Source organism: Mchenga conophoros, linkage group LG11 (assembly GCF_057382185.1).
Source record: "Mchenga conophoros isolate Kocher_MC1m ecotype Shallow Benthic linkage group LG11, M_conophoros_male_GT1.1, whole genome shotgun sequence".
NCBI classification, from domain to species: domain Eukaryota; kingdom Metazoa; phylum Chordata; class Actinopteri; order Cichliformes; family Cichlidae; genus Mchenga; species Mchenga conophoros.
The window spans coordinates 13,899,719-13,913,531 of record NC_140536.1 but is presented as its reverse complement, the minus strand read 5'-3'; the positions used below and the strand labels follow the sequence as shown (position 1 = coordinate 13,913,531).

Genomic DNA, 13,813 nt, shown 5'->3' with positions numbered 1-13,813 from the left:
GGTGATGAGACAGCTTACAGGGAGGAGGTCAGCGCCCTGACCCACTGGTGTCAAGACAACCATCTCACCCTCAACGTCGCAAAGACAAAGGAGTTGATAGTGGACTTCCGGAGGTGCAGAGAAGTACACACCCCCATCACCATCAACGGCGCTGCTGTGGAGAGAGTGAGCAGCTTCCGGTTCCTTGGCGTACACCTGGCTGAGGATCTTACGTGGTCAGTACACACAAACAAAACAGTGAAGAAGGCGCAGCAGCGCCTCTTCTTTCTCAGGAGACTGAAAAGATTCGGCATGAGCCCCCGCATCCTCAGGACCTTCTATCACTGTGCCATTGAGAGCATCCTCACTGGATGCATCACCACCTGGTATGGCAACAGCACCGCCTACAACTGCAAAGCTCTCCAGCGAGTAGTGCGGTGCTCTGAACGGATAATTGGAGGTGAGCTTCCCTCCCTCCAAGACATCTACAGGAAGCGCTGCCTGAGGAAAGCGGGGAGGATCATCAAGGACTCCAGTCACCCCAGCCATAAACTGTTCAGACTGCTTCCATCAGGAAGGAGGTTCTGCAGCATCCGGTCCCGTACCAGCAGACTGAGAGACAGCTTTTTCCATCAGGCCATCAGACTGCTGAACACTTCATAGACACCTCAGCTTCACTACTGGAACTTCAACATTATGCACTCCACACTGTATATAAATGCCACTTGTTTTGCACATATTCAACTCTGTATATTTTATATATTTTATTTTTATTATTATTATTATTATTATTATTATTATTTTATTTTTTTACTATTTAATTTGTAAAAATGTGTATACACACACACACACAGGAAAATATTTAGTATACACATCCAGAAATGCATACACTATTATATATTGTACATATATTTATTAGTTTCAGGTTGGCCATTCTTGTATTTTGCTCGTTTGTGTTGTTGTGTTTGCACATCTCTGTTGCTTGTGGGGCTCGCACACAAGAATTTCACTCGCATGTGCTGTGCCAGTGTGCCTGCACATGTGATGTGACAATAAAAAGTGATTTGATTTGATATAATCTGCATCATTATAATTGCATTAATAACATTCTTTATAGCATTATTCCATTTAATAATATTTCTCACAGTATTGATATAGCATTAAAGTTGCTTATTGAGGATGTTTAGTTAAGGATCCTTCCATTATGTTAACTTTTTTTTTTTTTTTTTAAACAGGTACGGTCAGAAGTATTTCATACACATTGCATATTTGTGCTTATTTCGAGTTGATGTTCGGTTCATTGAGGGTCTTAAGCTTCACTGGTGTGACTGTCCAGGTGATACATGCTGAGGGAAACTAGAACATAGAAGGATGATTGCATGCATGCTTACAATACATATAACACATATAATCTAGGAATGTGTCAGGCCTGAGGCCTTAACTGATTTGGTGTCTCACTATATTTTACTCTACTTGGCAACAGATGACCAGAGTCAATAATTAGCCCCAGAGACCCTGAGGGCTTGAAGTTTATTACCTTGTATGGAAGGTGTTATAGAAAAGAGAAGTTCTATGTCTGTTTATAGCCATTAAAGATGTACAAGATGTACCATTAACTGTGACTAATGTCTGGACCCTATTTTAATCCGTAATTGACGCCATGGGGGGGGCGTATACCCCACAGCTTTATAAGTGTTCTCCATATGTATTTTTGTCAGAAGACATAGGCTGATGTTTTCTCCTGGCTGCTAATAAACTCACCGTTTGATTGCACTTTTCTGAGGCCTCCGTGGTTTGTCTCACTGCTCTACATTGATCGATTTCGCAACACTAACTAGTGGCAGTAGTGAATGACTGGTGATGAGATGTTAACAGTACATAAACACAGATTTAGCATTGTCTATATAATAAATATCTGTCACGTTATAGATAGAATAGAGCAGTAGAAAGTCAAAGGACTTTCTGCACAGGGCATCGGCTTGACTAACTGGTGATGCCGAGAGTAAACTCAATAGGTTAACCCCTGAACCTGTCTTTACTCACCAGACAGAATCAGTTTGGTAATTTCTATATGACTATTATGTAGAGTAAGAATGTTGGTCACATTATAGCCTGGTAGTGTTTCTTTAAAAGTACCGCACACTGCAGCATGAGTGATTGACTGGAGTTATTTGTCACCAAAAAAGTTGAATCAGCAGAGATACCGATTCACTGATCTAAGCTGCCAACATTAAGGTGCAACCATACAGCAACACTACACTTGAGTCTATACATATTACATAATATGTATAAGCCAACACTGAACAGAAGGTGGCTGTCTTCGATGCAGCTGCCACAAAAAAATTTTTGTCAGCCATCTGCGATCCACTAATAGCCTGGTTAGTCCTGAAGTTGTGCGTTGTTCCTTTTTACATGCCAAGCAATGGCAGCTTTTCATTAACTCCGGGACGGCTAATCAGAACAATTTCAAACTCAACACTGCACTTTGTGAGAGTCACAACTGTCTGGTACACGGACACTAGGGTCTGCATGGTTATTACAAAAATCCTAATTATGATTATCTTAGTCATAATTAAATTCCATTTATGTAAAACAATTACTCATTAACAGTAGTAACATAACTGTTATCCTGGCTCAAGCTAAACTAAAATGAGGCAAAAGCTCACCAGTGAAAGGAAAAGAGGTGTACTGGATTTATATTACAAGACAGAATGAGACCATCCTTGCAATAATTAAACCATAACTACCGGTGATCTTGTTTTCATAGTTGTGTCAGGTCATATTGAAAATACACACACAATCATAGGATGCATCATCTGTTCAGGAGATAGCCATCACTTCCCATGAGCTTTACAAATATAATAAGCAGCTTCTTATTTGTAGCACCTAAAGAAACCTTTATTATCCATTTAGTTGAGCCCATCGCCTCATAAGGCTGGTGGAACCCGAAAGTCAACAAAAGCCTTCGAATTTTTTTATAATAGAGAGTTTATAAGCCAAATGAATCCTCACTACAAATTAGGGCTGCACGATTAATCGTTAGAAAATCGCGATCTCGATTCATACTTATGTGCGATCTCATTTCCAAATGACAACGATTAAAACAAAACAAAAAAAAAAGACGACGATTGTACCGCATTTTGATCCGGGACGTACTCTGCATGAAAACAAGCGCTCACTCTTCCTGCTCAACAAATGACAAGGGCGGAGCCTTATACCACGTGATACAGAAGCTGTGCCGTGTGATGCTAAAATTAGCAGGGAAAAAACAACGGAGAGCACGTCAGGGATGACGAGAAAGTGACAGGAGAAAATCCGTCCCGGTCAACCACCCAAACATCAATAACGGGAACCTTATACAGCGCTTCCCTATACACGTCGAACTCCCACAGGCACCTGACCAAAGATATGGCTCCCATCAACACTGTGCAAAACGAGGGATTTAGGAAAATGATCAACACCCTAGACAAACGCTACACAGTGCCGTCCCGCAACTATTTTTCTATTGTTGCACTACCTGCTCTATACACACAGCGCCGAACAACGGTGGAGACGGAATTTCAAGCAGTACAACATTTTGCGGCAACAACAAAACGTGAGACATTTGTTGTTTTTATGTTCAGTCTCAACTGTTACGAAGTTGATGTGCAGTTAATAAGTGCAATAAATATTTATACTGGAAAAGAAAATCGTGAGAGAATCGTGATCTCAATTCTAAGCCAAAAAATCGTGATTCTCATTTTATGCAAAATCGTGCAGCCCTACTACAAATGCCTTGTGGCTGACACAAGGCATATTTTAAACCAACAATCTAACCAACCTTTTTTCTCATGATAAAAGAAGTTTACAAAAAATAAATAAATAAACAAAAAAAAAATCAGCTTCCAAATATCACCAAAATTCTACATTCAAAGGAGCCAAACTGATGCGGTAAAATGTGGTGGGAAAACTGTAGAGATAAAGATAAAAGGAGAACGGAGGCACAAGCTCAGTGCGTCACACTGACACATTTCCTGCTCTACCGTCTGTCATCACTCTGAAAGATGAAGATCGGCAGACAAAGATATGAGAGTAGTTTTCAATCACAGCATTCAGAAGAGCTCATCTCAGCTCAATGCTGTCAGTAACTGCTGCTGGTAGCATTTTCCTCAGTGGGATTCTGCATTATGGTATATTTGGAAATGAACAGCCAAGCGGAACAACTAAGCAACAGCTGAAATTATACAACTTTTAAGTGAGAAACTGGTAACATAGTTTAACAAGTTATACTGGGAACACAATGTACAAGAGTTACATAAATACTGCAAAATGTATTCCAACAACCACTTCAGTGCTGTAATACACTATACTATTCTCTTGAGAAAAGCTCATAGCTTATATATGGCTATTTGTCTCAATAGTTCAAATACAGTCACTATGTTGGTGTCTGTAGGAATCTGACCTGCTCCACAAAATACACCATAAATTTCTCACACAAACCTCCCAATCAGAAAAACTATTTCAAACACTACCACACAATTTTGGAATGGTCAATGTGAGTGTTATTTCTACACCAGTGTCAATCAAAAATAAACATAATCTGTGCAGTGTGGTTTTGTGGCTCGCCAGCCTCCTTTGCTTCCTGGAGCATCATTCAGCCCTTTATAGCAGGTCCAAATGTTTCGTGGACAATTTCTGACACATGTGCAAATGTCCCGCCTGCTGTACTCTCTACATATGAACAGACATCCCCACACAACACAATGTCCTGCATTTTCAGCACAAAGCTGTCAAACGGCTTTTCACAGTTATATACGCATTTTAGCACAAAAACAATACAATCGGCTACAAGTTTCTCTGAGCAACTCTGACCCTCATTCACCAACAACATTATAAAACTACCATTTTTCAATCCAGCTACAAGCAGATTAAGAGTCCTGACACACAAACCGAACACGGGCAGCAAAGCACCACTTGGCTGCTGTTAGGTGTCTAGTTTTATGTTTTTTGTCTGTGTGTGTGTGTGTAAAGTGAGCTTTCCACTGAGGTCTTTAGCTTCTACTTTAGCTACGACTTTGTTCAGTGCAATTCTTTTATTAATATATCTATCTATCTATCTAGTGCTGTTTGTAACCATCTTTCTCAGAGATCAGAGATCTCAGGCACATTCTATGCTTATACAATATCTACCTCACCGTAGCCATACAGGCTATGGGTCCCTCATATTAGCTGCGAAGCAAAGGAGCACATTTGTGTGAGCTTTTTAATTTAGGAATGACTCATTAATCTCTTCCATTTTAGCAATGTTTAACTAAAGTTCATTTTGTGACCTATTAACACCACAGCGCAATCTAGCTTTTAGATGTGCTTAGTTAGAAGCACTCTTCACAAATACGACTAAAAAACAAATTCTGAACAAGTACACAGGAGCCAGTGTAGTTGCGGAGGAGAAAAAAGAAAAACACGTGACCTAATGAGTTGAAATGGTAGACAACATGGTGAAAAGGGGAATTTATAGATAACGTACAGGAACTCAGAAATCAACTTTCCTCCCGCAAGAATTATCATTTTCCCCAAGCTCAGTAAAGCCTGCATCAAGTTGGCTCGCAGCCCTCTGCTAGGGGCTTTGGCCAGTACTGAGGATTAAAACCCTGCAAGTCTATAAATACACCTAGTAGAACAACGTCAGCATCCAGCCAGCTATTGCACTCACCTCTCAATGCTGGGTAGCTGGCATGCAGTTTTTTCTTCCTTTCTCACTCTTCTTTTTTTACTTTACACCACCAGTATTTTAGCCTCTCAGACTGTCACTATTTGTTCTCTTTGTGTTCCCATTTCTCTCTCCCCCCTGAACTTCCTCTCAGCTTGTTTCCCACTCCTTTGTGACTCTCCCCGCATCTTTCACACAGTCCTGCTCATACTCCCGCGCTTGGCAGGGCCTCTTAATTGGAAACAAGCTGTGAGCAGGCTTTCAGTTTGAGGTTAAAATTGCATCTGACCTGCCTCCTGCTGCATCTTCTCTTCTCTCCTTTGGCAAGCTTGTAAACAGTGGCTGAGTGCAGATATGAAAGGGACAATGTGTTGAAGAGGGGGGCAAAAGTTGACTCTCACTGGCTATAAACAGCAAAAAAAACCCAAAAAACACATCACAGATACACAAGCAAAATTGTGTCCCTGTCTTCATAGTATACTTAGTAAGCCCTTACTAAGTATACTATGAAGACAGGGACGGGCTATATAACAGAAGATTTATTTAAAAAAACAACAACAACAACAAAAAACGTCAACAACTCCGCTTTGTTTGTTATTCAAACGAGCTGAGCGTAATCAGGTAGCCAAGAGAAAAAGGCGTAACTTGGAGCTAATCCATTGTTTTCAGCAAAAGATCTTTGACAAATAAAAAAAATCCAACAAATCTCCTGACGTGATTTTTTTCCATTTACTGTAAGCAGTGCCAAATCATCTTGACAGCCAGTGCTGATGTGCACGTCTGCCTCATCAAGAGAACTGCACAAGCAATAATCATGACAGAAGCAAAAGACAGAAAAGGATGCACTTAAATTGTGCATGTGATATGCAGACATGGCACATCAAAATATCCACATCAATCAAACTTCTGAAACATAAAGTCTGAACTGCAACACAAAAAAATGACATGACCATTACATGGTAATTATGATGAGAGGCTGCATTTGGTCTGTCACAACTTCCTTGTTGTCAGTGGGAGAGGATAAAAGGGATTTGTTGCACAAAGAGCCACAGCCAGGCACAGAAACTATTACTTCCACCCAGTTAGACCACAGACTGCACTGTCTGACCCATAGAGCTGCATAACAGGATAGTGCAACTCATTCACAATCACACACCAACCTTCACAGAGAGCTCAGCTAACTAAAGATGGGGCAAACGTGCATTAGTCTTCGCGTCTGATTTGTACTTGAACATAATGAGCTGATGCCATGTGGAGCACCTGCATTTATTTAATTATTTAACATGTTAACAAATTGGTTAATGTCTTAAGATGAGTTTAAAGCCTCCTGTCTGACAAACAGCTGCTTAATCCAGTGAGATATATTTAAAAGCTCAACCCGTTTAACATTTTCCCAATTTGTAACATCCTCCAAGCAGCTTACTCCAGCTAGTGTGTTGTTTACATCCCTGTACAAGTCAGAGACATTTTTTCATTTAGAGAGCTGAATCATGACCAGAAACAAATATTTATCTTCTTGGCAAAAACCTTCCTTAACTACTGTCCCATCTACATCTTTGACTCCATCAAGACTAACTCATTTGGAAAGCCAGGAATGCCAGAATGGTGTACACAGCAGTTCTAGGTATTATTAATATCTGAAAATAGCTTAGCTTTCAGGGAGTTTTTAATCATCCCTGTAAAAGATACTAGAAGTCAAAGAGCAATTAATTAAGACCAGTACGGTAAGAGAAACAGGAAAAACGTCTTGTTGAAAGCTACCCACAATATGGCGTCTGCATGTTCTTATAAATATGTCAAACACTTCCAAGTGGATTATTCAGCCTCAAACCAAAGTAGTCAATCAGTAAGGGAATAGCAGAAGTGATTTGATCTGGTACTGGTCATCTCATTACATAACAAGGTGATGAGAAGAAAATCTGGGGAAGGAACAATGTTATACAGATATGTGTAAAAGAAAGTTTTTCAAAGAACTGCATAGATGCCTATGAAAGCAAAGTACACCTCATGATTTAGTAGCTTGTAGAGCAACGTTTAGCACTAGCCTGCCGTCTGACAAAGGGGGAATTTTTGCCCACTCATCCTTACAGTGCTGTTTCAGTTCATTGAGGTTTCCTGGCATTGTTTATGCACAGCTCTCTTAAGGTTCCAACCACAGCATTTCAATCAAGTTGAAGACTGCACTTTGATTGCAGCCATTCTGATAAACCCAATTTTGGCCAAGGTTCAGTCTCATAACTGAACCCTGGAACATTTTGGTTCTCAACTCAATGGTCCCATTGCAAAACAAGCCCAAATCATCACGCCTCCACCACTCTACTTGACAGTTGGTATGGGGTGTTTGTGCTGATATGCTCTGTTTGGTTTTTGACAAACATGGCACTGTCTCATATGTGCAAAGGACATTATTCCAGAAGTGTAATGGTTCTTTTAGATGCAACTTTGCAAACCTAAGCTGTTTTGTCATGATCTTTTTAGAGAGAACAGGCTTTTTCCTTCTAGAAACCCTTCCAGACCTTTTCAGTATTCTTCTAATTATGCGGTCATGAACTTTAACATTTAACATGGTAACTGAGACCAATAGACGTGCTCAAGTCAAGTGTCAAGTGCATTTCATTAGCAGCACCTAGCTGCTACTTACACTCTTAAATCCTAATGAAAGCTGTAAAGGTGTGGTTAGCTTTTCACAAGAATGCAGTTTTTCTTGTTGACATGATTATATAAAAATTATGTTTGTTTGTTTTTTCAATAAGAGCCCAAACAAACCTCTTTTAAAAATGAACATGAAGCTGCAAAATGCACAGTTTTCTCTGCTTTCTCTATAAAATTGAATAATAATGAAACATAAATGATGAAAAACGTTTCCATGCAGGAGTTACTCAAATGTTCTTTTTTTGTCATCAGATTTCATTGAGCTAATGACACAGTTCAGCTGCCATCATTAACCTGTAATATTCTGTCAGGCAATCTAGTGATATGAAAACGATGAAATTAATTTTAGCGTTTATCAACTTACCCTAGTTTACCTGATGTTAATGAGACCAACTGTATTCTGAACTTGAGAGCAAGAGGTGGGAACAAATGGGGTGCAAACAATGCTGTCTGCATTTCTCTTATCACAGGTCTTCTTGGTCACTCTCTTTATGTCAAAAATGTACATGGAAAAAAAACAGACACACATAGCAGCTCACAAACTGCAAGACTCCAATTCTGGAAATTTATTGTGTCAGCTAAGCTGAGAGCAGGTGTGCCTGAAATGTTACAGTTTTTATGTTGCAATAAACTAGACAAAAGTGGAGTCCTGCAGGGTGCAAGCTGTTGGTCTTTCCATGTACATTGTTGACCTAGTTTTGGCCAACCTCCTTCACCATTTTTTGATAAGGATATTCATTTACTTTATCTATTTTTTAAGATAAGTTAGAAACAATTTTAATTCAATTGTTAGTAATACCGGGCATTTATGTAGATTCATTCACGGCTCACAAACTCAGCAGCCAGCCAGCAAGCCACAGCAGTCATGCTGCAGCATGATATAGTGCAAAGTTAAGGCAAACAGGTCTATAAACGATGACAACACAAGGTTTGGTGAGACTACACAATCTGCCAGTTCTGCTCTGTGAAGGCACTGCATAGAGGTTACTCTGCCTTAGTGACAAGAGTCACAAAAGCTGCCTCACAGACATCAATGTGAAGGAAAAATAAAATGACAACCAGCAGTGATGCCTTTAATCTATGACAGCTGATCTGATCACCAAAAAGCAATTGTCTAAAAAGACCAGATTACATCCTGTTTGAGATGTAGCCGACCTTGGTGGTCCATGCATGCACCAAGGAAGAAAAATAACACCCACATATGTTCTTTTCTTCAGTAAACTGCAGTGTCTGATCCTCACTATTTAAACCTGCAGGGTTTAATTTTTGTCTTTCCCTTTTTGCAGTGAAAATAATTACATAACAAAAAGCAAAAACGACCTCAGTGGTGACCCATGTTTTTCCTTGCTATTGATCGCTTTCCATTTTACGTGACAAGATTTATATATATTTTTTTTTTAAATCTGAAGTGTTGGAAACTTCTCTTGAAACACTTCTTAGGTGTTTTACCCATACTCCTAGCTTCTGTAGCATACCCTGTCACTGTGAAGTATTCAGATAGATGACTTTAAAATAAAGCAAAGATATTTACTTGTTTATATTTGTTTGATAATAAATATAGAAACACCAGCTTAAAGGTAAGGAACTTTTAAAGACTCAATGTTAGGCAGCTGCCAGGGCAAACTAACCCTGGTGTTAGTACATGTTTTTCGTCAAATATTACAGAATTGTGCATTGGACTTAGCACCAAGCTAAAGCTTGTTAACTGAGGAGGTACCAAACACACTTTAACCATGCAATGCAGCTAAGAAGCCAAGGGCAAGAGATACTCCAAGCCCGTTTCACCCCCAGTGTACTTAATGACAGGAGGATTAATTTTTCCTTTGGGTTATAGCTCTGATGCCACCCATCTCACTGTGTAAAAGCACACCCTGGCAGCACTTGGCATCAAGCACTGAGCTGGTAAATCGTGGCAGAGAGAGCAGATAGTTTAAGTCTATGGTCTGATATGAGGATTATTATTTTTATTGGCTGGGTGTGTAGAAGAGCTTTGGTGTTATTTTCCAACCAAGTCAAACATTAAAGGCGAATCCTGTGAGGTTTAATGGTAAACAAATGAGATCCAAGAAAACCCCTCAGTCATATTGTTGGAGCAGCCAGGTTTCAGAGCTGATTCCTTCACAAACTATAGAAAGGAGGATCCCCCAAACAAGCAACTCACACCAACAAAGAGTTGAACCCCAAACAACGGCAGGGGTCACGCAGGACACGGGTTGGGGCCAGGGCATTCCTGGCTGATGCAGTTGGGTTTGTCTGGGAAATGACTGAGCAAACAGAGACCAGAGTGGCTTCCCCTTGCTGGCACCAGCGCTTTGTCCCTACTAATCCACTCCAAAGAGCCACAGTCAAACACCCAGCGCCATACAGTCACCAATAACAACATAGCATGGTCTGAGGGGACACGAAATGAATCCCACTGGCCAAAGCTGGGAGACAGACGCCAGTTTACTCATCACATTTGAGTACAGAATACAGTGTGGCTTAGTTGTGGGACCGGGCAAACCGATCTGAGTACAAGGTAGAGACTAGTTACACTGAGTATTATGTGCCTGTTTCATTATAAAACTTTTATTTGTGTGTCATGTAGAGAGCATGACATCTGTCAGACACTATCAGGAAAGTCAGAGGACCAGTTATCAAGAAAAATAATAACAAATCCTAGATCAATGGGAATATCACCTGAATACAGCAGTTCTTGTGTTTGACATTAAAGCTACTTATCTGTGCCTCGTGATGCATACCCTTAGTAAATAAAATGATATGGCATAAAGAATATTTAAAAGTGACATATCAAACCGTGCCAACATTTGGACATTAGATGCACTTAATGTAATGACACCTTATCTTTTTGACAGCCCAGGCTCGGGTCTCCTTACTTAACAATAGGAATAGTTTAATTTATACAACACTGGGAAATTCAACAAGAAATATCACTGGTATTTGCCAATTTTATGTACAACTCAATGAGCTGACCGGACACAAACCTGAAAAAAAAAAGTTTCAGTCAGGAGCAAACAAGTGTGCTGACAAAACCTTTAACACATGACACCACCTGTTTTGTCATTATTACAGTCACACATACAAGCTTCACTCAACTAGTTAAAAACACCATACTGACAAAAATTAGTGGCAAGACAGACCTAGACTCTTGCAGTACAGCTAACCGGAAGATAGTTGTGAAGTACTTACTTGTCATATTCTGCATTGTCTTTGTTACAGCGTGCATCCTTGTGCTTCTGCCAGTCCTTCCCATGCTTACAGGTGGTGAGGAGGACTACATCCTCTGAGTTATGAATATGATATAAAGCATTCCTAGTGTCCGAACCTATTCCAGTTAGGTACCTTTTCCCCTTAAAAACAAGCATGTACTTTCTATAAGGGGGGATTGTGTTGTATTTCAGATAGCCCTTTTCCCCACCTGTCCTTGGGTGGTCTTTGGAGAAAAGAGGGATTGAAACGTCAAAGTCAGGCCGAAAGTTCTCTGTGCTGATGCTGGCTTTGGCCAACATGGCAAGGCCAATGTCAAAGCCAAGGTCCTCTGTGTAGTCCGGCCACGTGCCAGAATATAAATTAAAGATGATGTGGTTTTTGCCTCCATTCCACAGAGGGAGGCTCTGGATTTTTGCTTTCAGGTTGTGTACATACTGGGGCGAGAGCTGGTCCCGGTCCAGAGTGTCCAAACTCAGGACAAACAGGCATGCCTGCCCTGGGTCAGATGTGTAGAACCTGGAGCCTTCGATAGAGGACAATATGTTCTGATAACTCTCTGAAAGTTTTTCCCCTTTTTGTTGGGGGTATACGTAAACTTTAAAGCCATTCCTCTCACACAGTGAGAAGTCAAAGCAGGACTCCATTCTGCAGCGTTTTCCCGTGTAAAGGCCCGAGTTAGCGTCCCTCTTCTGCCTGGGAGATATGTGTTCAGTGAGATCATCGCTCCGGTCCTGCTCCCAGGAGCTGAAAGGCTGCAGGTACCCCGACATGTGACGCCACCGCGCCCCGGGGCCATAACCGGAGAGTCTGCGGTCATGAGGCTGGCTGGGACCCCGTCTGGACAGGGGGACTTGTATCCCCCCTAAACAAAACAACAGTATGAGACACGCGCCGGTGGAGAACAGGATTAAGTAGCGTTTTTTGGCCTGCATGTGTCCTACAGTTTGGGATGAGATATGCGGCGCTGAATCCAAGAAGTCCCAAAGTTTTGGTTTCACCACCTCCAGCGGGAGCGTTCCGCCATCTTCCCCCGGGCTGCAAGGGCTGTGCGTTCACGTCTCCCTCCTGCTTCAGATGCCTTTCACAAGTCCGAGAACTGATCCAACGCATGTGGGCGATTTATAAAGTTCATCCACCTCGTCTCCTCGTCAATAGTGGTATCGACTAGCTGACAGCAGGTTTTCCTATAGAGGAGAGTGACCCGGTGCTCTCAAATTCGGGCATCTCAAGACGCACCCTAGTTGCCTCTGTGTAATGCCACCTTCACTAAGCCATGTGCCATCGTTGTCACACAGAGTGTCGATTTCAAGTCAGCGACAAACAAACACAGCACCGCACAAAGTACAAACTCAACGTTAAAGCTGTGATGTATTTCCGACTTGTTGCCTGGACAGCTACAACTATTGTCCCTACTGGAAATTAAAGCCGAGCGGCCACTTGAGCTCTGGACGTTTACACAAACCTACACTTCGAGACACTGCCACAGTTCCCTCACAAACTGCACACAAAGATACGAGTATCGGTGTGGCTGTTAAATCTACACGGCGCATTGCTCCAGACTACAATGCTAGCTAGCCGGCTAACTAACTAGCTAGTTTCTGAAAACATTCCCGGTTAGCCTGTTAGCTCAGCGAGCTTCAACGCTGGTTGGAAGTACAGGCAACCAGAGACTCTACCCTCTACCTTTAAAAATAACACGTCTCTCCATTCAGCTCATTCTTCTCTCTTGTCGTCAAATCCACAGATTCGTTCCTCCGCGAATTTCTCGAGTAGTGTAAAGTATTCAAGTGGTGTTTCTCTCTCTTTCTCTCATACACACATACACAATAACAGGAGTGCAGCAGAGACTGCAAGCCAAGCAGAGCAGCACGGCCGTCCCACTAGGACGACTGCTGATGGTGCTGTGACGTCCTTCCACGGCGCACGGTGCGTTACCATTGGCTCCTGTCACACCCGAGGCGGGCGGGGCTTTCCTCTTGCACCCATTCACATCTTGGAGAAAAAAAAGAAAAATCGAGGAAAGAAAAGATTTCTGTTTAGAGTTTCCAAGAAAAAAATGGAGTGGGCTTAAAATTGTGGTTTGACTATTTAACCATGTGATGGTGTATGGGTTGTCAGTTATATAGACATAGATAACGAAAGTCCTTTAACTTAAACTGAGACTTGCTGGGCACACACTAAGGAGTTCAGAAGTCGAGATTCAAGATTTTGTTTTCGGTGTTTTCTTTTTTTCCATTAATGCTGACTTTAATGTGTAAAAATTAAATTAAATTTTATTTACCA

The 13,813-nt window shown here is 41.3% G+C and overlaps 1 protein-coding gene across 1 annotated transcript in view; it reads right to left on the bottom strand.

Moving 5' to 3' along the window:
- LOC146563759 (exostosin-1b-like) overlaps positions 1–13,438 on the bottom strand; it is a 46,419-nt gene extending 32,981 nt beyond the window's left edge. The window contains exon 1 of the mRNA XM_085291041.1: positions 11,510–13,438. Within this exon, the coding sequence (XP_085147167.1) occupies positions 11,510–12,462 (953 nt within the window). The 5' untranslated portion in view covers positions 12,463–13,438. The remainder of the gene's footprint in view (positions 1–11,509) is intronic.
- Between the last annotated feature and the right edge of the window lie 375 nt (positions 13,439–13,813).